At 39.4% G+C, this 26,089-nt stretch overlaps 2 protein-coding genes across 4 annotated transcripts in view; one reads left to right on the top strand and one right to left on the bottom strand.

Annotated features, from left to right (window-relative positions):
* Positions 1–21,013, top strand: part of Skiv2l2 (superkiller viralicidic activity 2-like 2 (S. cerevisiae)) — a 91,727-nt gene extending 70,714 nt beyond the window's left edge. Inside the window, exons 24-28 of one of the 3 annotated variants that reach the window (XM_005392700.2) lie at positions 138–194; positions 1,502–1,664; positions 9,693–9,797; positions 11,145–11,199; positions 17,512–21,013. In XM_005392700.2, coding sequence (XP_005392757.1) covers positions 138–194; positions 1,502–1,664; positions 9,693–9,797; positions 11,145–11,197 — 378 coding nt within the window. In that variant the 3' untranslated portion in view covers positions 11,198–11,199; positions 17,512–21,013. Of the gene's footprint in view, positions 1–137; positions 195–1,501; positions 1,665–9,692; positions 9,798–11,144; positions 11,405–17,506 lie in introns of those variants that run through there. The other 2 variants (XM_005392699.2, XM_005392698.2) reach the window with 2 other exon arrangements.
* Positions 11,359–26,089, bottom strand: part of Ppap2a (phosphatidic acid phosphatase type 2A) — a gene marked incomplete in the record, with an annotated part of 78,315 nt that continues 63,584 nt past the window's right edge. The window contains 3 exon segments of the mRNA XM_013518405.1: positions 11,359–11,745; positions 12,374–12,550; positions 21,608–21,665. Coding sequence (XP_013373859.1) covers positions 11,614–11,745; positions 12,374–12,550; positions 21,608–21,665 — 367 coding nt within the window.

Here is a 26,089-nt window from a genome sequence, read left to right as displayed (position 1 = left end):
CCAAAATGTTAGTAACTATAGTCATATAATATGATATTAATGGGTATTGTAAAAACTTTTTTTTATTTTAACAAGCAAGTAATATATACTTTACTTTAAATTGTGTTTTTATATCTAATTTTTCTTTTCTTTTGTAGTCTAGTGAGATGCCCAAATTAACAGAACAGTTAGCGGGACCACTTCGTCAGATGCAGGTGAAATAGTCCATTGTGAAGTAAATGTTTTTGAGAGTCTAATCTTAATACTTTATCATTCAACACAGACAACTGGAATAAATATATCATTTGATGTCACTCAGTATTTTATTAACATTTATATTTTCATTTTAGTAATTAAACATTCTCGTTGTAAAGAATTGTATAGAGTCTTTGTGAGTACAAATTTAAAATTGAATAATGCGTATAGGCTATACTACAATTCATTGATTGCATTATTTCCTTCCTCAGTATTAAAAATGGCATGTTAGCCAGGCATAGTGGCACACGCCTATAATCGCAGCACCTGGGAGGCTGAGATAGGATCACTGCGCCTCTGAGGACAGTCTGTTACATAGTGTGTTCAATGCCAGCCTGAACTGCATTGCAAGACGCTTCACCACTTCAGAACACCCCTTACCACCAAAAGTGGGTTGTTATGTTAGATGTAGTGACAGATTTCTAGTCCTGTCTACTCTGGACCATGAGGCTGAAGATCTCGTGAAGTTCAAGACCAGTCTGAGCAATTTACCAAGACCCTTAACATAAAAAGGCTTCACAGACTCCATTGTCAGTACTGCAAAACAAAGAGAAGGAGTAAATACTAGATTTATGTCAATTTTTCCATGTGGTGCCATTTTTAATACTGAGGGGAGAAAATAATACAAGCAGTGTATTGTCATTATAGCCTGTCCACATTAATCCAAGATTTAGGTAAATATGTTGCATATTTGTCCATTCTTTTTTACAATAAAATTTTAAAATGTTTTATCATGAGAAACCTCTAGGTCCTCAAAACCACAGTATCTTATAGAAATATATTTATTTCTTTTATTATTGCCTAGGATAAATTGATTTTATTGATGTCTTTCAGTATTAGAGAAACAGGAAAGCATGAGTTAAGGCATTACTAAAATATGAAAAACAAGATCGTATTTTTAAGTATTATTGGAGAACTACATATTTTGCCAAATGAATATTTTGCCATGCATTTATATTTTTTAAGTCTGTCTTATTATTGTCTTTGCTAAGTTAATGAAATAGACTAGTTCAGTGCTGCTCTTGAGTAATTTTAGTTAAGATTTCTGGGGTTTTTGTAGAAATCATGCTCTTGATACATTTTCTTAGCCACTTCGGCATGAGAAACTAACTGTTCAATTACTTAGCAGTATAGCAGGCACATAGGGAGAATATCCATCTAAGATTAAAAAGGAACTTTGTAAAATACTGATTTTGGAAACCTAAAGCAAAAAATGTCATGAGAGATCGTAAGTATAGAATTTTAACTATGTCTTTTATCTTTAAAGGAATGTGCTAAAAGAATTGCAAAAGTTTCAGCAGAAGCAAAATTGGAAATTGATGAGGAAACTTATCTAAGTTCATTCAAGCCTCACTTAATGGATGTGGTGTACACCTGGGCAATGGGAGCTACCTTTGCCCACATCTGCAAAATGACAGATGTCTTTGAAGGTATGGTTAAATTCATGTGCATACATTTCGTTCTGATATGAAAAATACATACATTGTTTTAACCAAACGTGGGTAATGTATTTAAAGCTTCTGGTGGCTACTGTGCTGTCTCCCAGTAGGCCACTGCCACACTGCAGTGTGCACTTTTTCCTCTTACCTGGCTCAGGCTTGCTCCGCAGAGTATATTTCTTTCCCTGTCTCTAAAAATGTAAAACTTCGCTTAAAAATTTTTTATAATAAAATGGGATCTTCCGCCTACTCTCTATAGATTTTTTGTACTACCTAATAAGCAGTCTGTTCATTATAGATTCTGTACATTTAGGAAAATACTTCAACAGGATATAATTCTGTGCCGGAGACTGCAATCACGGGTAAACAGAGAATCCTGGGAAGTCATGTTTGTGTGGATGTATTGCACCTTTTGTCCCCTTGGTTAGAACTTAATGATTTGCTCTGATTTTCACTAAAATTAGAGTAGAAAATGGTGAGTCATTCCGTATCTAATAACTAAGCCTCGCTCAGACTCTTACTACAACATAAAGCAGATTAAATGTAATCAGAAAAATTTTAAGAAACTGAAGAGTAATTGTTACCCAACTCGAGAGAATTTTAAGTGGAAAATGTAGAGAGAGTATATAAAGAATAATTACAAATGGATTATAAGAAGTTAAAAACTAAACAGTATTTACAGAAGATCATATTTAGGAATACTGCAATGTCAGGAAAACATTGGCTTATGTAGATGTTTTAATGGTGTTATGCTTACTCAATTAGGTATTTACGTTGAATTTTTTTAAAAATGAAAATAAATGAGCTTAGCTTTCATAGAAACCTAAGGATTCTTATCAAATTTTCTTTGGATTTTAGAAGTTCTTTCTTTTTACTTAAATGAAAAAGTTGTGATGTATGGAAGATTAGTCTTAAATGGAGACAGTTTGTAGTTCTACCCAGATAGCAGATAGCACTGTGAGTTAACCTTTTCTACAGCATACTAACATTCTTAGTCCAGTGTTTGAATTTTTCTGGGGTTATTTCTCATCTTTTTTTGTGTGTGTGGTGCTGGGAATTGAACCGAGGCCTCGTCCTTGCCAGGCAGGTGCTGTGTCCCTGAGCTACATTGTTGGCCCTGTGGGGTTCTTTCTGTATTACAGTTTACTTGAAATGTTTGAAAATTTGAGAAGTTCAGTTTTACATCTTGAAGATTGGTCTGATGGCACAGCTTTCACGTTTTTCCAATCCGGGTGCCATCATATTACCTAACCCTTTTCTTTTTAAAGTTAAGATACACAATATATTAGCTCTTAAAAATAGAACAAACCCCTAAGAATAGGATAGCTTTTCCTCTTTCCATCAGACTGTTCCTGGTTTTTTTGCCATGTTATTTAGTTCTTCCATTTAAGGATAGCCTTTGTTTCCTCATTTTGGTTTTGCTCATGCTTAATATGATTGGAAAAAATAAAGCTCTAGCCCAGAGCATAGTGTCTCTATATTTTTATAAGCAGAAAATTAAATTGCTTTGGAAATTTGTAATGTACTGTGTTCGTACCATAGTCATTCCTAGTAAGATACTGAATTTTAGTTTTAAAAGGTGCCTGATTGTTTCACACCCTAAGCTTCAAAAGTCATTTTACATATTCTTCCAACCTTAAGGAGGTTAGTTAACACTGTTGTGATTAAAGTCATGACATGGTTTTCTTTAAATACTGTTTATTTTTTACTTCTTACAAATCATTTTATGTTGGGAAAGTCTAATGGAAGAGAACCATTTATACTGGGATTTAGTTGGAGAATTTTAAAGACTATAAAAACCAGATAGGATGTAGTTGTTCCTTACATCAAAACAAATAAATTTGGCATTTAAAGAAAATACTGATATGGGCTGATTGCCTAGGGTTTCTACTAACTGATATAAGTAGATTGTGAACTAAACACCAGCTATTACTATTTATTTCTGAATATGCGTAAGTACTCATAAGGACTCATTCTGATTGGAACAGAGAAAGGAGTTGCTTTCCACTGAGCACTTGCCATCAGGAAAATTTCTGTGACAGGAATCTTTTGCAAATCTTTCTATACTTCTGCCTGCAGGTTTTTAAAACAAATGCTGTGAAGTGTGTTGCCTACCTGTTCCCACCACATGTTCTCTTGAATGCCTTTCGAAGGGCAGTTTTACCCCTCTTTGAACAGAGTACATCAGTGTTGCAAAGGACTTGACAGAGGATTTTTTAGAATTTTTTTTTTTTATCCTCTTTCTCTTGTGTTTGGTACTGGGAATTGAACTCATGACGTCAGGCTTATGCTGCTGAGCTACATCCCCAACCCTATAAAGAACTTTGTTTTTTGTTTTTTGTGGTTTTTTTGGTACTGAGAATCAAACTCAAGACCTTGCACTTGCCAGGCAGGTGCTTGTGCCACTAAGCTATATCCCCGGCCCTACAGAGGATTTTTGAAGTACTTTTGCTAATAATAATAATAATGTTTTATTAAAATGTATTGTTAGTGTTAAAATTTTGGCATAATCTTAATGCTAAGTGATTTAGTTATTAGTGCCTATTAGTCATTTGGTGAATAATTGTGAGACCCTAGTGAGAAGCACTGTGCCGGGTGCAGCGTAGACAGGATTCTCCCTCAAGAGTAGATTCAGCCTACGCTGGAATTTAGTGGTGAGTAGTTGGAGCAGGATACATTTACGATCATAACCTCAGGCCAAGCTAGTTAAGAGTATTAAATTGGGGCATGAATTATAGGTCACCACATCAGGTTGCCAGAAAGCTAAAATCAGAAATACCATCAAGAAATTCGCTGCTTTCTAGTTTTAATGAGAATGATACTGTTTTGTTCATGAACTAGGTAAACCTAATATTTATAAAAATGCCCTTAAATAAAAGCAAGTAGCCCCAACTGTGCATCACAGGAGAATAAAATATATCTTTTGGCTGTTAAAACAAATACCAGATCATAGTACATTCTGAGTGAATGTTAAACACACTGAGAAGCTAACTTAAGAAAGCAGACATAAAGCCCACATACTGTACGATTTCATTCAGATGAACTGTCCAGAACAGGCAGATCTGTAGCGAGAGAAAGCAGGTTATTGGTTGCCATGGACTGCTGGAAGAAGAGAATCAAGTGTTACTGCTTAAAGGGAACAGGGTTTGTTTGAAGGAAGTGAGCGTGTTATAAAATTAGATACTGATCACAGTTGTACAACGGAATATATTAAAATTGAATTTAACGGGTACATGCTATGATACATGAATAATAGTGCAAGTTCTTCCAGAATGATGATGTAATCCCAAATGTAAAAAAAGCGATGACTTTAAATTGTACACTTACGATGGTTAAAATGGTGAATCTTACGTTGTACTTTACCACTACTTGAAAAGCACAAAAATTAGATTGAGAAAGAATTTTATTTGTTGGCTCTATGGTGGAACCAGAAGAAAAGATTTGTAACAAACCAGCAGGTTAGTATGCTTCTATTTCTCATCAGCTTTAGATTGCCTGGAAATGAGTTACAGCTTTGAAGCTTTTGTCTCACATCTAAGTCTAACTGGTCTAATTGATGAGGCAAAATGATTTCCAGAGGTGGGAGTGAGGAAAGCCTTGGACTGCACAGAATAGTAATAGGTAGGAAAAATGCTAGATAATTTACTACTTAACAGTGGTCTGCATTAATCCTTGTGGGGACTAACCTGTAGGCTCTAGGCACCTGGAGGCAGTGTTTGCTTACAGAGTGATTTATTGATGAGCCTTGGGATAGCAATCAGACCCATTGTGTGTTTAATCCTGTACCTGGTAGCATTTTCCTAATAGTTTGCTTGTTATCTGAAACTGTCAGAGCTAAATTTTCCAGAAATTGAAGTATTTACAAAATATGACATGAGGGTAATCTCTAGCTGGGGTGTGCATTTAGTTGTTTTAATTTTATACTTTATCTAATAGTTTATTTCATATGGCATAATGTCTGTTGACAGTGGCAGATTCTGGTTAAAATGAGTTACTCTAATTTAGAGCAGTATTAAAGCAGTGTCAGCTTGTGTTTTCTGGTACACACTTGAAGTCAGTCAAAACAATGCAGGAGAGCCTGCTGGGTTCTTTGATACCCTGCATAGCAGAAAATTTTATAAAGGATTTCATTTCACTTATCATTTACCTGTGAATATATTCTGTTCCTTTTTTTAAAGTGCTATATATTTATTTGTTTTGGTTTTGTCTTTTTGAGACAGGGTCTTGCTATGCAGTTCAAGCTGGCCTTGAGCTTACTTTGTACTTTGTAGCCCAAGCTGATCTCAAACTCGCAATAATCCTCCTGCCTCGGCCTCCTGAGGGCTGGGATTACAGGAATGTGCCACCACACCCAGCTGAAGTGCTATATATTTCAGTTTAAGGCACTACTTTTCTTTTAAAACAGAACTATTTGTACAAACATTATTTTCTGGTTGCATACATAATACGATGTTAATGGCCTCTGTCCAACCTTCTACCCTCTGTCTAGATATCCAGAAGCTTCTGCGTCTGGATTTCCTTTTGTTACTACACATTATTTGAACAGGGTATTTTAGCATCTGAGAATGGAAGTAACAAGCATAGCCAGCATTTACTTAACCTTGGTGATGGTGTACTCAGGATCCTATGTACATTATTTCATTCAGATCACAATAACTCTGTGAAGTAAGGAACATTGTCTCTGTTTTAAAAATGAGTAAACTGAGGTTTTTCATAGGTTAATTAATGGAGATTTGAGGGGGAAAGGTTGATGCTTTACTGGCAAAAGAATTAGTAGCTAGAATAGCATTTTTTTAGTTTTTAAAGTTTTCATTTATCTAAAAGTGATACAACAGAAATCTGAGCCACATTCTAATGATTGAATTCTGTACATATCGCTGAGGTTGCACAAGTAATTACCCTAATATCGGAGATGATGCTTGGACCGTTCAGAACCATGTCATCATTGAAACAAACTCTCCAGAACCTCCTGGTGATACTTGAATGAGTTGTGTCAGCATATTCTTGAGCGGTTAGAGGAGCGGAGGAGCACAGGTTCCCCAGCTGCCGTCCTGTGTGAGGGCGCCCGTGGGAGGAGCGAGCAGCAGCAGCAGTCTTACCCCACCCAGAGGAAGAGGTGCAGTTGCTGTCAGTCTGTCAAGCTGTGAACGGGCTGCTGCCCTGATTCAGCAGTAGCTAGTGGCTAGCCTGGCTGTTCCCTGTTCCCAGGGAGCAGGCTGGTCATGTTACCCTTCCTTGTGAAACTAGGTTCGTGTGTTTGCTTTCAGTCCCATTTCTTCCTCTGTGTCTCATTCTTTCCAACTCTCAGGCTGTCTCTATTTCTGTCTTGTGTATCTCTCCACAGGCAACTGTTTTTCAGATGGCATTAAGACCTGCGTTATTTCCCCTTTAGGCTTTAACTGAGTATTCTTCACTGATCCTTATCTGTGTACTCTACAATTAATTTCCTCAGCTAACTTCACAGAAAACAAGTTTCATCAACTTCCACGAGGTTCTTACTCTCTAGTTGGAAAGGAAGCCATTGCTCTAAGGGCTAGCTGATATACTTTCTTTCTCCCACCATTTTGAGGGTAGAGGGGTCAGGAGTGGCTAGTAATACTGTCATAGCTACTTGAAAACTGTCTTTCGTGGAGGCACTTTTTACTGTTAAATGTTATTAGTAGAAGAAACAGTAAGCTTTTCTTTTTAAAAATCTGTTCTAATTTTTAAAAGCTCACAATAGTTTATTAGGGTTAATATGAGATACCTTTGAAAGTAGACTATAGGTCATGGGTGTCATATAGCCACTTCCTCCGTTTTTGGAGGCTTTCTGCATTGGATACAGCCACTTTGCCTAGAGAATGCTCCCCGAGTCCCTTCACATACTTCCCCTTTTTCTAGCCATGAAGTAGAGTTAGGAAGTAACTGGGATTCTCTTCTTCCTCATGCATCACCAGCCTGGAACACTCTGTAACTCACTGTTTCCATTTCTGTACTTATGCAGAAGTGTTCTTTTAGATAAAAATTCAGTTATATGTCTGGATATCACCAGGAGCCCTAGTATCTGATCTCAGAATTACATCAGACCTTCTCAGTAGCAGCACAGCAGTAATAGTAGTAGTAGTAGTACTAATAGTAGTAGTAGAAAATTACCAGTACTGAGCACTCACTGTGTGCCAGGCACTTTGTACATTATTACTTCAGTCTTTCCCATAGTTTGTTAGTATCATGATTATGGTCCCTTGGGTGGTAGAAGGCACAACTGAAATGCCCTTCCAGGTCCAAAGACTGTCCTTCATGCAAGACTTCCTTCTGGGATTCTTCTGCCACTTCCCTTAGGGCAATTCTAGATCCTCACTGTTCCCTTCAAGCACCTACCTGCAACTCCCCCAGCTCCCGGTTTGATCATTCTTTCACGTAGATAGAAGCTAGAAGCCTGTCTTGTTACAACTAGACACTTCACATGTGTGTATCCTTTTCCTCAGGGCCACCTTCCAGTTTTTTGTGACTCTCCTCAACCTTGAATCATATCCTTTCTGCTACTGCTTTAGCGTATAACTCTGTTTAAATTCCTCCTCCACACCCTTTCCAGCTGCTGGCATACCAGAGATTAGGAGTGCAAACCCTGAGCTTAAGTCCTACCCTCTGCCTAGATTAATGATCCTGGGCAAGTTTTATTTACATGTGCCTCGGTTATGGTGTCCATGTTTACATAAATGAATAGTCATTATCATTTTAATAGTTATATAATTTTGTAGTCTTCTGTTGCTGGACATGTGAGAACCCTTTGAACTTTTGCTATTACAGATTATAAAGAACTTCAGAATTTTATACATGTATCATGTTTGCTTTTGGTACAGAATTATTAAGAGGTATGCACATTTAAAAAAAAACTGAAACGCTGTCAGATTTCCGTTTACATTCTGCATTATGAGTTGGCCCTTTCAACTCTTTTTCCTCCCTTAGAATATAATGTGGAGGGCCTAACAGTGTAATGAGAGCGATTATAAGAACTTGATTATTCCAGTGTTGTAAGGAGGTAAAGGACTTAATGTTTGTATAGCACTATTTTGAGGACTGATCTTCCTAATGTAGTTGAGATATTAAGTGCAGAGTTCCAAAACAAATTTAGGTAGCTAGCATTTTGAGAAAGGATACTAGGTCCCTCCTTGCACAAATTTAACAAGTGAAGCTTTACAGCTTTAATTATGTTAGCTTTTATTTTCCCAGTACCAGGGTTCGAACTCACGACCTCATGCTTGCCAGGCAGGTGCTATGCTGCTGAGCTAAATCCCCAGCCCCACAGCTTTAATTATGATAGACACACTTGTCACACAAGATCCACAAGAAAAGGCTTAAGAGGTACTCCTATTTGGTACTTCCATGCAGACACACTACATGAAGAAAGTACCGATAAAACAATCTAAAATCAAGAAGAGTGAATGGTCACCCCTCTAAAAAGTCAGCCGATCCTGTTGTGTTCTCTCTGTAGGGTGATAGGCTTGGTGTCCAGATGCCAAGTAAGCCACACCCAGGGTCCTTGAATAGCTGCACTTTGTCAGCCTCTTCTGCCCTCAGTAGACTTCCCTTGTCACTGCCTGACAGAGACCTCTTCACGCTTACAGACCCGCACTATATGTTGTGTTTGCCAGCCTTCCCCAAAGCTGCTTCCTCCTCAAGGCATTTTGTTTACCTGCCTCTACAAGCAAGTCAGGATGTTGTTGTAAATCTGTGTCTCTATTATCAAAGGTTGGAGTTAAACCTTCCTTCTCTGTAGACTTTCTAGCGCCTAGCAGGCAACTAGTCAGGTTTGCTAGTTTATTTACTTTATGGAAAGCCCTTCGAAGTACTATCAGATGGGCTGGGAATATAGTTCAGTAGCACAGCACCTGCTTGGCAAGTGCAAGGTCCTGAGTTCAATTCTTGGTACCAAAAATGTCCTATCGGTTAAGCATCCCATGTTTTCTTGCCTTGCCTCTTAACATTTCTCCTTTTCCTATTCCTAACAATTTTAAAGTCATTTGTTCCTTTTTTCTCCAGGCAGCATCATTCGCTGTATGAGGCGCCTGGAAGAATTGCTTCGACAGATGTGTCAGGCTGCAAAAGCCATTGGAAACACTGAGCTGGAAAACAAATTTGCTGAAGGTCAGTATCTTATTCATAAGCTTTTTCTAGTTTAGGAAAATCTTCTGAGACTTGAGCCACTGATACAACTCAGGATACCAGAGGACTACCTAGTGGTGTTTCTATAAAATTTTAGAGGGTCTATTGGGAAAAAGTTTTGGGATTTATATATATGTATGCTCATTTTTCAGGTATTTATTATACACTATCTGCCAGGCATTGGTTAAGCACTAGGGCAGTGTTGGCGAACCTATGGCACTCTGCCACACCCTGCTGATTATCATCACTGAGAGCTCTGGAAGGTTCACTATCAGTATACTAGGGGATATAGCAACAAAAAGAAATCCTTGCCTTCATAGAGCTTGCATTCTAGGATGGGAGAGACAGTATACAAGTCAACAATTAATATATACCAGATATATATGAGTGGACCACCAACCAGGGTGGATGAGCAGTTTCCAGGAAGACAGCGAACTGGGGGATAGATGAGGTGGTCCAGGGACCTCCAGGCAGATGACATTCAAAGCCCTTTAGATTTGGTTGGTATACGGAGCAACAAGAGGCTAGTGTGGCTACAGCAGAGTGAGCAGACAGCAGGAAAAAGAATTTTGGGTGAGAACAGAGATGATAACATTGTCCCGGCCTTTACTCTGCAGTGATTGAATTTTTAGAACACAGAAGTGGTATAGTTCTTGCTGTTGCCCTGAGGACAGGCCCACGGAATAGCAAGGTGAAAGCAGGGAGACCAATGAAGAAAGATGGTAGTAATCGGGTGGAGGGGAGCACAGCATGCTTGTAAGTAGTTCTGTTCATGAATCTTGGCCAAGCCAAGACTATGAAGTAAAGAATTAAACAACGGCAGCCCACAGTGCTGGTGGTTTCTGCTAATAATTTAGGTGTTGTACTAGCTTATGTTTCCACGTGGTTAATGGGGACAGGCATATTCTCTCAGGTTAAGTCTAGATATGAGCGTTTTTAAAATAATAGAATTTGTATTTGTCCTGCCTTAGCCCAATAAGAACTTCATGTGCTAACTGAAATACAGTCTTGTGATGTAGGGTGAAAATCCATGCCTCTGGATCGGTTAACTTCATTTGATAGCCTAGTCCTTTCTTTTCAAATAATTTAAGACACACAAACTCCCCATTATCCTACTTCACAGTCAAAAGAACAGGAGTCTTGTTTCTAAGTTTTCTACCTCTTAGATGGTTGTAAGGGGTATCTTTTCAGCTAGTAAGATTTCCTACTTTCTAGATTGCTTTCTCATCAGTTTAATCAGGATAATGTGCTGTCTTCTTTAAAGCCGCAGCAAAAAGACATTACATGCTTTGTATCTTAAAAGTGAAATCTTACTTCCTTTTCTCTTAGGAATCACCAAAATCAAGAGAGATATTGTGTTTGCTGCCAGCCTCTACTTATAAATGTGAGACTTTAAAATTATTCACCATCTGCTTACATTTGACTACAAATGCTTCTACGTGTTCATGTGGTTCTCCCATCTCAAGACAGCTGTCCACAAACATTTTAATATGTATTATATTTAAATCAGTCATTCTAAGAAAGCATATTACATACACATATGTACATAAGCATTACATTTTTTTAATAAAAATGTACAGGTGGTGCATTGTTTTAGTGGGAAGCTTGAAATTTCTTGAATGAACTTCAGCTATTAGAGAACATTGTGTTAACTGTAATTATTTACACAGATAAAGTGGGCATCCAAGAGGTATAGTAGCAGCAGGGGCAGTCCGTAAGGCCTGTAAAGATATATCCTCTTGCCTTCTGGGCGCAGTTCTTTTCCTTTAAAAAGCAGGCCAGCTTCATCTGCCACCTTTCAAGGCTGGTGATTGCTCCGGTAGTGATTTCCTGCTGTTGGTGTTTCATGCAGAGTGGTATGAGAGTCCTCCTCTTTTCTTTCTTTAAAAGGAGAGTTTTTCTCCTTAAAGAAATCTGATACATATACAGCCTATATAGAAAAAGTTATATTTAGAACAAGGCAAAATATTTAACACCACAATTCATTAAGTTTCAAAACTGCATGCAAAGTTGCAGTAAGCACTTTGCCAAGATAAATATAAACAAGTCATACGTATAAATATGCCACTGGATGGTAGACATGGCTAATAGGAATATTTTCAAAGGAGATTATTACAAGCAGAGTTGCTCTGTTCATTTTACCAATAGTTTCATCTTGCCAATATTTAAGGAGTTATTCTTAATGTGTGTGCATTTTTTTCAATTTGTACCAAACTGTTTATAGTCAGAGGCTTTTACAATAAAAATACTAAATTTTTTTAACTTCTGCAAAGACTAACCTAATTTTTACCTGCTATCTTAAAATTACTTAAACGTTAGCAGTCTTAATAGGAAATACTGAGTCATTTTCTACCTCATCACAGTTTTCTCACTGAGATTTTTCTATTGTTTTTTGAGACAGTGTATGCTACATGGGTCAGGCTGGCCTTGAACTCATGGCAATCCTGCCTCTGCAATTACAGGTGTGCCACACCACACATGAGGTTTTTCTTGTTTCTCCCTTACTTAGCCAGATATTTAGTAGTATCAAAATGTAGGCTGCTGCCCTGTATACTTACAACTAATATTGCAACTGTAGCTCCTTGAATAAGTCCAGTCAACACATCGCTCCAGTGGTGTTTGTAATCAGAAACTCGAGAAAGGCCCACATAAATGGATACAGCAACAAGACCAAATTGCAGTGTCGGGCGTAAGAGTCTTGCCCAATCTCCCTTCATCCTGGCTTGAAGATAAAGCTAATAGAAAAGAACAGAGAATGGTTTATTTAGCATGCCACCTGAGAAGTGTGTTTTATAAAATACGGTCTAAAGAGTTGGCTTTTAAGATTATCAAAATACTATTACATATGGAATAGGATTTTAGGCAAGCATTCTTGTACACTAGTGCCTAAAATAGCATTGCGCTGGTAGCTTGTGTTTCCTCCTTCATGACTTCCCAGCAGGATTTCAGGGTGGCTCCTCCCCTTGTAGTTTGGGCTGTAATTCTGATGGTCAAAGGTAGTGTTGTCATTGGTTCTCAGTCTTGGAACAAAATGTTAGCATTCTGAGTTTGCTCTCACCCTGGGCCAGGCTTCTGTTTTCTAACCAGACTGTCAAGGGATTATTTGCTTAATACCAATTTACTTGAGAGCTCTGCTAGCCTCAAACTTTTTAGAAGGGCAACTGAAACTAAATCACCTGTACACATAAACATAATCTTCTGCCCAACTAAGAGAGCCTAGAGTATAGACACAGCAAAAGAATCTGTTTTTTCAACAACACCTGTACCCTTTTCTGAACACTAATCAGATCTAAGAACTCTCCCCACCGTTTATCTTTTTTTTTTTTTTATTTTTAAAGAATAAAAGAAGGATAACATAATAATAGGGGGGACTTAGCAAATTACAGACAAAATGGTAGGAAATTATCAATGGTTATCATTTTACATATTATTGTCTACAAAATAGTTTCTCAGGAAAACAAATAGACAAATAATAGTGAGTTACAGACAAAAGAGGTAGGAGATTATCAAGAGTTGTTGTACTATACTTTGGTACGTTTATCTTTTTGAGACAGTGTTTCACTGTGTAGTTCTTGGTGGCTTTGAACATGCTTCAGAGACCAGGCTAGCCTTAAACTCACAGTGATCCTCCTGCCTCCTGAGTGCTGGGATTGCAGGCATGCACCACTATGCGTGGTTCTCCTCTGTCATAGCTACCAGATTTGGACTTATCAGTATCTAGAGATTTTGATGTAGAAAGAACTTTTAATCTACTTTTTTTTTAAAATTTGTATCCACAAAAAATATCATTTTAACATTTAAAAAATTCTGTTCAGTACTGTTTTACTTGGACTTAAATTAATGCAGTCCACAGCAAACAATGTCCCTTGCTCTGCCTGTTGGCACTACCTACTTAAAACATGTACACAAATCTGCTCCCAGATCTTTGGGTGCTACTGTAGGTGTTCAGTTGTCAGCAGCTGGCAAAGAGCCAAAGGTTGTCTAATTTTATCAAGTATGTAGTATAAACATTTAGCTCTAAAAGAGCTTAACAGTTTAAGTCTGACTCATTAGCTAGTTTAAGTGCTACTGGTTTTCAGCAGCTTTTCCCCTTATTTTTGTTTCTAGTTCGAGCTATGAAAAAAAGGGTTAAGAGCCCAGTCTCAAGATTCATGTTACTTTTCCCTTAATTGGAAACTATTCATTTTTAAAGAGAAAAGCTGACTACACCTGAAGCCAGATTTGGTTATTACTGTCAAAAGTTCAGCAGTCCCCCAGGTGTGGTGGTACATACAGTGTAATCCCAGCACTCTGGGATACTGAGCCCTGAGCCTGGCCTGGGCTATACATAGAGACTTAAGTTCTCAAAATTTAAAAGGATTGGGGATACAGCTCAGTGTGAGGGTCCTGAGTTCAGTCCCCAGAACTAGAAAAGAAGAAAAGAAAGTTCACTTAACCAAAAGGTTTTCTTACTATAAAAACAGAGGCCTATGAGGCCAGGGAGAGAAACTCAGCAGCACAGCACTTCTCTGGCAAGCACAAGGTCGCAAGTTCGATTCCCAGTAGCAAAAAAGAGGCCTAGTAAGTACTTAAAGTAGTCCCAGTTTGCACTTTCAACCTATGAGCAACTCAAGAGAGAAATTTTATGGGGTTTTCCCCCCTGGCATAGATATCTAAAGTCCCTCTTAACAATACTGCGTTCCCAAAGAAACCTGAGGGATTCTAGGTGGACTGCAGATGTTAAGTGTTATTTTGTTCTCATTATTCTATTGGGGATACTGGCTCCCACAGAAAAGAATTAACATTCACTATGGATCAATAATGAAGTAAGCTCCAACACACTTTATGTGAAACCTTTACTCCTGTTAGTAGCTAGTTTTCTTTAAATAACTACCTAATTGTAAACATTTCCCGCCATCAGTGAAAGATTCACTATGGACCCAGAAATTTTTCACCCTGAGGAAGTTCTGGAATCTCCTGATTGGACTCCAGACTCTGGCTTTTCCCTTCCCAAGCCAGAAGTCTCCTACTGAGTAGGTTCAATGGCCTCACACGACGCAGTGACAGTGGCTCCACTTCCAAAGCCTGTTTTCAGGTTCATCTGTGCAATATCCTACCCTCTAGAGACAGTAGGGGATTGGCTTTCTCTACCACTCACTTACTTTCCAAAGTGTTCAACCTCTTTAACTATCATCTCCTTCCCCAGTCTTTCACTCTTCTAAAGTCCCCCTAAACACCTCACACTAGAGTGCGTCCTCCCCAGAAGACAGAACATGACTCCTAAGAAGTGGCACGACTTACTTTGTATGTCAGGAAAGAGCTTCTAGTTCTGGTAATATCACTGAACGTCACTCATGATTTGGGGCAAAGCACGTCCATGGCATAATTTGTTTTCAATGGAAGTCTCCGTTCCTCTTTCCCTAACTGCCACAGAGGAAGCCAGACTCTGAAGTTTCTAGGCACTGTTCTTAGACCAAGAAACAGGACCAGAGCACCTGCTTTAACGTCAGCTAATAGTAACAAGGCTTACTGGGCCCTTGCCTTCACGAGCTCCCTTCTTCCCTTCCCACTACATGCCACTTACTGAAGGATACGTATACTGGCCCCATTCTGGGTAAGGCAGGCAGTTGCTTACTTTTTTAAAAGTTAGAAAAACTTAATTCCCTGTCCAATATGGAATGTGGCGTCAGGCTCAGCAGCAGTTCTGTTACTTTGCATTCCCCTTCTAGAGGAAACTGCCTCACAACAGAAGGGGTGAGCCCTGTTGGACAGTGTCACCCTGCCTTCTCTTCTGCAGTAGCACTGCCTCAATGACTCGGTGCAGTAGGCCACACCAAGAGTTGTGCCGGGGCTGCGCTGTCCCTCAGGAACTGCTACTGGAAGTATGAAGATGTGCCCTACTCCAGAAATCGTAGACAGGGTGCCTAGTGCATAAGTGGTAGGTTATTTGCAAACTAAAGTTTCAAGGAAGCAGAAGCTACAGTTGGGAAAGGGGAATAAGCCACTTGGATGACAAGAAGGGAACAATGGCGGCCATGGTGCGAAAACTCACATGGCCTGTGAGACAGGAAGTGGGTTCAGTCCCTGTTGCTTACTAGTTGTATTCAGTATCTGTCTTCACTATAAACTTCTTTTCTTTTAGGAAGACGAAGGGAGTTTGCTATTTACAACCAAAAGATAAGAAAGCCTATTAAGAACCTCCCCTGTGTCCCCTCTTTTTCAGATTTGAACTTGTGAGACTGAAATGATTATAGTTTTAAGAAAGATACCATTGAGAGGAAAACTGATCTCTTTATAAATCTAAATTCAAAGAGCAAGCAAAAACCAAAATCCTAGTGGTACAAACTTACTGTATGTCCCTGAAGAGGCACCTTACATGAGACCTGTGGCCTTAGGGATGAGATTCACTGTGACCGTTTCCTACAGAGACAGCGCAAGGGTGTGGCTCCTAAGCCAGACAGCTCACTTGCCTCAGCTTCCCCCCGACCGTGCCAAGATTCTCCTCTGATCATTGCACTCGGGCCAGCCTGACTGACCCTGCAACCTGCAGTTTGCTGGTGAAGAAACCCCTGAAGTGGGACAGCAGAAGGGCAGAACAGAGGCAGTAACTTCCAGTTCTTTGCAGAGGGTCTCCCAGGACGCAAAGCCTTGTGACTGCTGCCCCGTGCAGACCAGCAAGGGGAACAAGAAAAAAAATGCAGCTGGCAGGAGCCCAGTCATGACCAACTAGGGTCACCCAGGTTGTAATTAGGGTCATCCAAAATGTTCAAGTCAGAGGTGAAGACACCCTCCCTGGCTGAGGTAAAGAGGCAAGGAGCAGAGAGGCCCAATGCAGGAAACCACACTAAACAGGGATTTGCAGCCATGACCTAATTTTTAAAGGAGAAGCTAATACCCAACAGTTAGCCTGGAACAAGGAGAATAGTTAGCTGCCCAAACCAAAAAAGGCTTCCTTCCCTTCTGTGCTTGGAAAGGGTGACTCCCTCCACTCCCTGCCCCTCACAGATTTGAACACTGTCCTGAAATACTTTCAAGAGTCCTAACAGTCTTGTTTATAAAAAACAACACCAGAGCCTGCTGCCACTGTCACCCTTGCTGTAACAGGAAAATGACTCTAGAACTGCAAAGAGACACAGGAGTTTCCAGGAGGCACAAATTTAGAATAAAGACTTAATGAAAAAGAGCATACTTGTCACCAACATTCACATTCCTCCCCCTTAGCTTACTGCAAACGAATAAAAACGTCAATCTCAAGGCCTCAGAGGGAAGCCACCACTAGGCCTCGCTTTCTTCCTCCTCTCTCTAATAGTTTACTTCAGCCTTGGGAGACTCAGAGCAAGAGCTCAGCAAATCAAGAAGCACCACTGTGTGTGCCGAGAAGAGTGAGCCTTCAGAGTCTACCATCAGCTTTCAGGAATGCCCCCTGTGAAACCAGGTGTCACTCCTGCTCGAGTGAAAAGGCAGGTTCCAAGTGTGGTTTCCACCTGCATGGAGAAGGAAATAAACTGCTCTTTCTGGGAGGGCTCCCCTACCACAAACCCCAGGTGAATGTCACTGCTCGATGCAGGGTCGGGTGCTCTCTCCTAGCACACTCACTTTCTACTCCACGTGAGGAGACACAAGCTCCTCTCTGGTAATACTAAAATAGTAAATAATAACTTCTTAGTTTGGATATTACTAGAGATTTATACAGGTAATTTCTTATTCTTTAGGACAGTAAGGAGAGGAGTCAACTTGCGTGAAAAAAACAGATGTTCAAGCTTAAAGCAGAGGATTGTAGAAAGCTGGCGCTTCAGCTGCAGGGCACGGATGCTTTGTGAAAAGCGCAGCAGCTGCTTCTTAATCTAAGCAGATTCAACACTTGGGGTACTGTGAAGAGCTCCACTGTAGTGTTACAGGGTGCATAAGGACCTGTTCAGAGTAAAACAGTAAATCTGCGTTGCATAGGGCCACAGCTGAAAATATTCAGAAGGTGTACACTTTGATTTACATAAAAGGTATGTATTTTTAAAAATTTAAATTCAGCATCTGTGACACCACATGAGCATAGGAGGTAGGGCTTTGGCAAGTGATTAGGTCATGAGCCAAAGCCGTCATGAATGCATCAGTGCTCTCGTGAGAGACCCAGGAGAGCACTCTTACTCCTCCCACGTGAGAAGACTGCAAGAGTCAGTTTGCAGCCAGCCGGAGGGGTCCTTGTCAGAACCGGAGTGTGCCACTGCACTGCTTGTACGTGTGGACTCCAGGCCAGCAGAATATATTTTTGTTGTTCATAAGCCATCGTCTGTAGTGATTGACTAAAGCAGCTCAAACTAAGACAGGATGTAACAATTTTGGGCTAAAATTTCTGAAAAACATTTAGCATCCACTAAAGGCATCTCACTGTTAAAATTTGATTTTGAAGCCGGTTTATTTTTACTTTGCTCCTTGTTGGCTGATCTTGTTAATACTTAATTATAAAGTGCACTGTCTTACAGTTTCTTAATATTCTATACTCTCAATATAAGGGCTTTCCCCCAACCCCACTGTAAATGTCAAAGGGTCAGCTTGCAAGCTAAAAATGGTTTCCACATTTTTAAAAAGTTATTCTTGAGCTGGATGTAGCTCAGTGGTAGAGGGCTTGCCTAGTATGTGGAAGGCCCCAGGTTCAGTCACCAGGACCACACACACAGTTACTTTTAAAAAGGAAGGATATATGATCTACAAAGTCTAAGTCTTCATTATCTGACATTTTTTTGTGGACAAATTGCTCATCCCTGAGCTAGACTAACAGCATGCTCAACACAGAAATAGACCTTGGTCAACTTTGAAACACTGCTTCTAAGACCAACCCCAGCTACCTAAATTGATTGTCCCACCTACATTTGATAGCAAACTGTAATGTAGGCCTCAGTTTACTCTTCTCTGGGCTTCACCATCTTCAGGACTCGTGCAATTCCTAAATTTAGATTTTGATCCTAGGACCTCAGGATTCTTGTGGTATGTGGGTAATAAGTTCTTCACTTGCCCAGTACTGGGCATTAGTACACAATTTAGGAAGCTTCTTCATGAAATATTAGCAATACTGGTACAGAATCACTGCTAAGTGAGGAACTGTATGAATCCAAATGTGTGAAAGAAAAGGCTTGGATAGGTGAGTGACACCCTAAACTCAGAAGGGTAAGGCCCAAGGAGAGGACTTTTGTGGCAGGGAAGAGAGTATAGGAGAGCGCCAGAAAGGAAAATATTTTCGTGCATTCCTCACTCCTATACCATGACTGTTCTTTGAATAATCACATAAATTTGGAATCTATATTTGACCAGACTTCAGGGATGTCACCAAGTCTGTAAACTGGTTATGTACAAGCAGCTCTGCCTTCACCCCCAGGAGCCCAGGTGCCTCTCACAAGTGCTGACTCCCTGGCACTGAGTTTGCAGGGCTGGGCTGCCTGCCAGAGGAGAAGCACAATGGCCTGGGTGTTTGCTTTACGAGACATTTTTAACTACAGGTTAATTTGGGGGTGTCAAGAATTCTTGAGGATTTAAATGACTACATCTCCACCCAAAGCTGGGACTGACCCATGATGCCAGGATGCCCAGGGAAATGAGTCACTGCCTAAGGAATTCGGAGAAGAGAGGTTAATGTTGTACATAAATATGGAAAGCAAGGAGATGTCTGTGTATTCAAGTTTGAAATCAAAGCTGGGGCCTACATCCTAATCAAGTAAATATTTCCACTGCCTACAGTCAATGAGATGCAGTAGAGTTCCTCTTTTCCAGAAAGGCCGTGGTCTCTCTTAACAAACGTATGTGTATAGAGTTTTTCTCCTTACAATTTAAATGGCTCACGGTAACCCAATTAGCAAATTATGGTTGAGCTCATTTTCCCTGTGTGTGTATTTCCAAGCTTGCTCTTCATAGGCCCTGGCATACCCACAGAGCCAGCCCGCCACTCAGGCGCTCTGTGTAGTCGTGCCGTCCTGTCTGCATGAGGTTCCTATTTCAAAAGCGTGCTCAAAACAAGTTTCTATTTGAATATACAGATGCAACAGATGTTTTGAGAAGGAAAGAGATGAAAGCATGCTAAGAGATGAAAGATGGTATACCTGAGGAAAAAAACAGTTGGTCAAAGTTATGTGTCAGTCACCTTTTTACTGCCAGACCTGCATCTGACCTTCAGATAAACTGAGCTAGAGTGAAGTAATCATGAAAGCAAAGGCACCTGATCGTCAGGAGTGGCCTACAGAGCTCACAGTATTCCTTCCTAAACCCTTCTCCCTATCTCACCTCTTTCTTCATGAAGATATTCGAGTCAAAAGCAAAAACAGCGTAAAGTGCAGACCATCAATATTAACCAAAGCATAGATTCCTCGGTCTCTGATAAGAAAGCCACAGATGAGTGAATGACAACAAAAGGCCTGGGGTCTGGTTCTGGGCCTATGAAGCCCAAAAGCTATTCAGTATAGTCACAAATGTGTGCTTTGGAGACAGTTCCCAGGATACTGGTGGCTCTCACCATTACCTACCCTGTCCCTCCTCTCCTAGTGCCCTAACTAACTAGCTAAACATACTTTTAGAAAGAACGCTAAGTTTCTGTAAAAAGGTAAATGAAGTTAGGATAGTATTTGCTATTAATTACCTTGAAATAACACAGTTCCCATGGCACATCAGGAACTTTTGAGTATATGTTTTAAAAAGGAAGCCCTAAATTACAAATCTGTACCCTTTTGCTTCCTCAGAAAATTAAATGAATGTAAGATGAAAGCCTTGCCATTTACAGAAATGTTGGAGAAGCCAAAAGTGAGTTTATAATGGTTTCGTGGATTTGAATTTCATATAACATCTGCAATTTTTACATGGTTTTCACTTTGGGAATTTGGTTTTTCAAATAAAAGCAAGATTTAGGTAAAGTTAATTTAAAATTCTCTCTGAAAAAAACTACCTCCCATCAGTCTGCCCTTCAAATTATACTATCATGGATTTTAAAAATCTAAGCTTTAAATAGTCATATGGTATTTAATGTGATAAATGAAAAAAAAAACAGGAATCTGTAAATTTACATGGAATACAACTATATAAAAATCTACTTATGAAGAAAATTAAGATACAGAAGTTATAACTGATCTGTTAGGGTAGAAAGCCCCATGTTGATAATACACTATACAGTAAAGTGTATAATTTTTTAAGTAATTTATATTTAAATAAAGGACATTTAAAAAATAAAAAAATCAATTAAAAGATCCCTTGAATGTGTGCTCAAGTCTGGTCTTCCATTCATCACTCTAATAGAAAACTACATATTCATGTGTAGCTCAATAAGCAGAACAGAAGTACAAATGTTTTCTGTCTCCTCACTACAGGCTTGGTATATAGAAAGTGCCACGCTGCTGTATAGGTTAGCAAACAGAACTGGACTTGGCAGTGGCATAGCTGACACCTCCTACAGGTGGAAACCTCTGATTCTGTGGAAGGCAGTCTAGGAAGTGTTTCAGAAAGTGAAAGGGGGAGAACAAAATCTGCTCAAATAGAAGCAGCAACAGCTGCCTTCACCTCCAGTAACCAAAGCTCACCCCGTCTTCACATCGGCTAGCAAGAGAAGAGCAGCTGCTGCACCAAAACTGAGCAGCAAGGAGCATGCCCCATACGGGAACCCCAGTACTTCAGAGCAGTGAGTGTGCCAGAAAATGACCCGAGGTAGGAGCGAAGGAGTAGTGTAGCGGGAGACTTGCCACTGTTCTGTTTAGCTCCTGCCACACAGCACAGGAGAAGGCACCCACAGGACCAGTTAGCCCCCACTGCACAGGTACCCCAGTGGTCAGGAGACAAGTACTTACTGCCAGGAAGACCATGCAGTACATGGAGAACGAAGAATGGCCTGAGTAGAAGGACAATCTATAAGAGAAAGAAAAGAAATATTAATTTCCTCTCATAGAGGCCAAGAATTGTTTTCCTTTTGTTGGTGGGACCAAGAATCAAATCCAGAGCTATGCACATGCTAGGCAAGTGCTCTACCCCTGGGTTTCCATCTCCAGCCAGAAATTATCTTGATTTCATACATTTCCTAGCTTCAGAAAGCACACAGTTCTCTCCCTCTCCCCTTAGAAGTTAGAAGGGTGAGGCTGGAGGGACAGTTAAGACAGGAACATGGAGTCCAAGGAGCGTCTGAGTTGTTATTGAGACTTTTGGGATGGGTGGTGAATCATGGACAAGTTTGCCAGGCATTTATGCAGATGTCAGGGGAGTGATACTTGACAGGCCAGAGCTGGCATAAAAGGCTGTGATTCTATTACATAAAAATTTATATGACCATGACGAGTTTTATTTTCCACTTGGAGGGTTTGCCCCTGAATAACGTAATACCTCCTTTGGAACATATCGGAAGTTGATCATCTTTTCCATGTGTATTAATACTTTGTTTTAGATGGGCACACATCTTGCCTTAGATTTCCCACCAGAGTTAAGTGCTTTCCCGTGGTAAATTGTGTACCGACAGTCCTCCGGCAGATGAACATCTCTTTCAATATTAAAGTCTACAAATATCTGAGTGATTGCAACATTTATAGCACTTCTAAAACAGAAAAGGGTCACTAAACATTCAAGAACTAAGTCCTGCTTCCACAGACTTAGCATGAAAAGATGCTCACACAATTCCAACATTTCTCTTGACTGCTTTCTCTACACAAAAAAAAGAACGTCAGTATTGTATTGATTCCATTCTGCCTTACTCAAACTCAAAAGGATTTAAAGGGCAGTGTTGATTCCCTGGATAGAGAAATGAGATAAGACCCCTAAAACATATACTAGAAAGTCATGGAAATTTGGTAGCCAAGGGTAGATGGGAAAATAAAGATTATTTAAGTATATAGTGATGATAACTACTGAGATTTTATTTTTCCTACCAATAATTTTGATTGTATTTTTTTGCAAATACATTCTAAGAATCTTTTCCAGCTACTAGGGAGGCTGAGGCAAGACTATCACAGGTTTAAGGCCAGCCTAGGCACCTTAGGGAGACCCTATCTCGAATTTGAAAAGGGTCAGATGTGTAGCTCAATGATAAGAGCACCCACCTAGTATGTGCAAGGCCCTGGGTTCAATCCCCAGTACCACAGAAAAGAGAACTTACAATTCCTGTGCCACAAGGAATAATAATTAAACCTCACAATTATTCTCACTTTAATTATGCAAAACAAAAATAAGTGAATCACTTTTTAGTTTATTTGGCCACAAAGAATGAAGAAATAAAAATCCTATTTTAAATTAGATAATTAGACCAGACTTCTGAACATTTTATAGTTGGTTTCAATAAGTTATACTGAAAAGACTATAAAAGTAAATTTCAGAGACTGTCAAAGCCCATCAAATCAATATAACCATGATCATAGAAATACTGTATTCTCAAACCATTTAGCTTCACTAAATCTTGTACTTCAGTTGAAAACAAAATGGTTTCAATTTTGTAATTCTGAATATATATTTTTATTCAGGATAGAGTTGGCCAAGAAGCCTGCCTATGACTTTGACAGGGATTAAAAACAGTAACTATTCAAACTCAATTTGTAAGTCTTCTCCATAGTAATTTATCAAATACATCACAGTAATAAGAACTTTCATTAAATTAATAAACAGAAATAACAATATAGCACAAAATTAAAATTCAAATCATTCCTATTCCACACAAATTAATTCTATTCAAGCCTCTAGGAGACAAGGTCCTTCCTGCAGTTACCTTATGTCCGTAATTCACAAATGAACAACACTGTATGGATGCTTCAATAAAATCCAAGGAGTAGTCCAAATGCAAACTGTTTTCATGTAATAACTTCAACTGTGCTATTTCAGATTTTGGCCCTAGCTAGGAACCCTGCCCTTATTAGGTCTGTCCTTAGATTTCAAACTAATTCTTCACCTCACCATAACCCTCAGATAAAGATACAGTAACAGTGTAAGGAAGCTTTCCATCAACTCTTAGGAAGATGTTTTCAGAGAAAGTTTGCAGAGATAAAAATTATTTTCCAGTACCCATTTTCACAAATACTGGGAAATAGTCTGTTAACAACAACCTTCAGTTACCAAGTACATTGTTCTTGACTGTTTAACTTACTGGGATTGGGACTCTATTACAAGTGGCAAATTCAAGATTTCTTTCATTTGTCAGCCAAAGAGTCCTTCAGCAGATGAACGGATAAAGAAAATGTGGTATTTATACTCAGTGCAGTACTACTGTGTCATAAAGAAAGGTAAACTTGAGTCACCTGTAGGAAAATAGATGTACTTTGAGTCCATAATGTTAAGTGAAGTAGATCAGCCACACAAGCTTAACTATCACATGGCCTTCCTTATGAGAGACCCAGAATGTAAGAAAAAGAAGGTAGGTAATAGCAAGTAGGGAGAAATAGCTTTTGCAAATGGGAAGGGGATAGAAAAACTGTGCTGCTATAAATATGGATATGCATGTATCACTGTAATATGATGCTGTTAGCTCTTTTAGGAAGATAACTGGAAGGGGAACTGTTGGGTCAAACAGGATTTCTAGTTTTAGGTTTTTGAGGACATTCCATACTGACTTCCACAGTGGGTGTACTAGTCTACATTCCCATCAGCAATGTAGAAGGTTCGTTTTCCCTGCAGCCTCACTAGTGTTTGTTATTATTTGAATTCTTGATGACAGCCATTCTTTCTGGGGTAAGTTGGAATCAATTTGAAAATATCTTTTCTTGTGTTCATTTCTGAGTAATCATTTTCCTAAATGCTACACTGATGACATTTTTACACACCACTTTGATATCATTACATTATCTCTGACTTCTTTTGCTATTAAAAGATGAGCCATCTCTTTGCCATTCCGTCTAGGATATCTGTCTTTTCTCTTTAATTGCCTATTCTCTGCAAGTCCTCAGTATTATGCAGCTCCATTATCACATGTCTAGTAGGGGTTTCTTTTTTTAAATAGGTGAGTTGCAGGCACGGTAGTACACACCTGTAATCCCAGCACTCAGAAGGCAGAGGTGGGAGGATCGCCATGATTTCAGGGCCGGCCCTGGGTTATATAGCCCTGAACTACCATGTAGTAAGATGTGTCTCAAAACACCAAACGTGAACAATAAATATAAAACTTATCTTCTTGGCTTCCTACATCTGAGGATTTATATAATTCACTAGTTTTGGAAAGTTCTCAACCCTCTGTCCTATTTTTTGTGAGATTCTGGCTGAATGTGAAATGCATCTTTTCATTCTATCCTCCCATCCCTTAAGCCCTCGTCTGAATTTTCTTGGTCTCTTTAGGCCAAACTTCAATTTTAGTCCTCCTTTTCACTTCTGCTTAATCTGTTACATTTTAAAATTTAAATTACTAAAATATGTATCATTTTGGCTGTTTTTCAAACCTCTATGCTTATATTCTGTCCATCCTGTGTCATACTTTCAATCTACTTATTTTAGTCTACATAGTAGATATTTTGTATTCTGCATAGTAATTCTAGTATCTGCAGTTTTGATAGTTTCTGTAACTTATATTTGTTGACTCACAAGGTAGTTTGCTTCTATGTTTGCTCACTTACATTACATTGTGAGTTCACGTCCTTGGGACTCTCGGGAATGTCACAGGCCTTGGTTTAAAGAAAGTTCTTTCATGAGATTTACGGGCACCTCTGCTGTATCCAGTATCAATCCACTTTGACTTTCAGACCTATTTTTAAAGCCACATGGCTAGCACGAACTGTGGCTCCAGACTAGTGAGTGTGGTCCCGTGGTTAAGAAGCTCTCGCTAGGAGAACAGTGCCCTTCAGAGTCCTCAGAGACACCATGTATCTTGCCCCGCATGTCTGCCTACTCTGCTGAGCCTCAGTCTTTTATCTTGTTTGCCCTATATTCACTGTCTTTGTATCAAACCAAGGCTCTAGGCTTCCACAAGTTGGCAGGTAGTTTTAAGGCACATAGTGAATCTACAATACTCCCCAACCCTGGCTCTGGCTTCAGAAAAACTCCGTTACCCTCCCACCAGCCAATTCTTTGGGGGAAATTATATGTATGTCTCCATATATCCTACCATTGGGGGTCCCAAGTAGCTGGGACCACACATACGCACCAGCATGCCCAGCCTTATACATACATTTCTCAATGAAATGAATATATGAAGAACTTAGACAAACTATAAAAAAAGATGTTGTCAATGTGTGATTAATCACTTGAGAACACCAGTTTGTCCTTTGTACACTTTCAGCAAGATAAAAGTGAAATCGCACTATGAGAAATTTTTTTAACATTATTTCCTGATTATAACATTAACATAACAGATTGCCTTAAAGTATAAACTT

Source organism: Chinchilla lanigera, unplaced genomic scaffold (assembly GCF_000276665.1).
Source record: "Chinchilla lanigera isolate Chin_1 unplaced genomic scaffold, ChiLan1.0 scaffold00045, whole genome shotgun sequence".
Lineage (NCBI taxonomy): Eukaryota > Metazoa > Chordata > Mammalia > Rodentia > Chinchillidae > Chinchilla > Chinchilla lanigera.
Note: the sequence above shows the minus strand (reverse complement) of the source record. Positions and strands in the feature narration are given on the sequence as shown.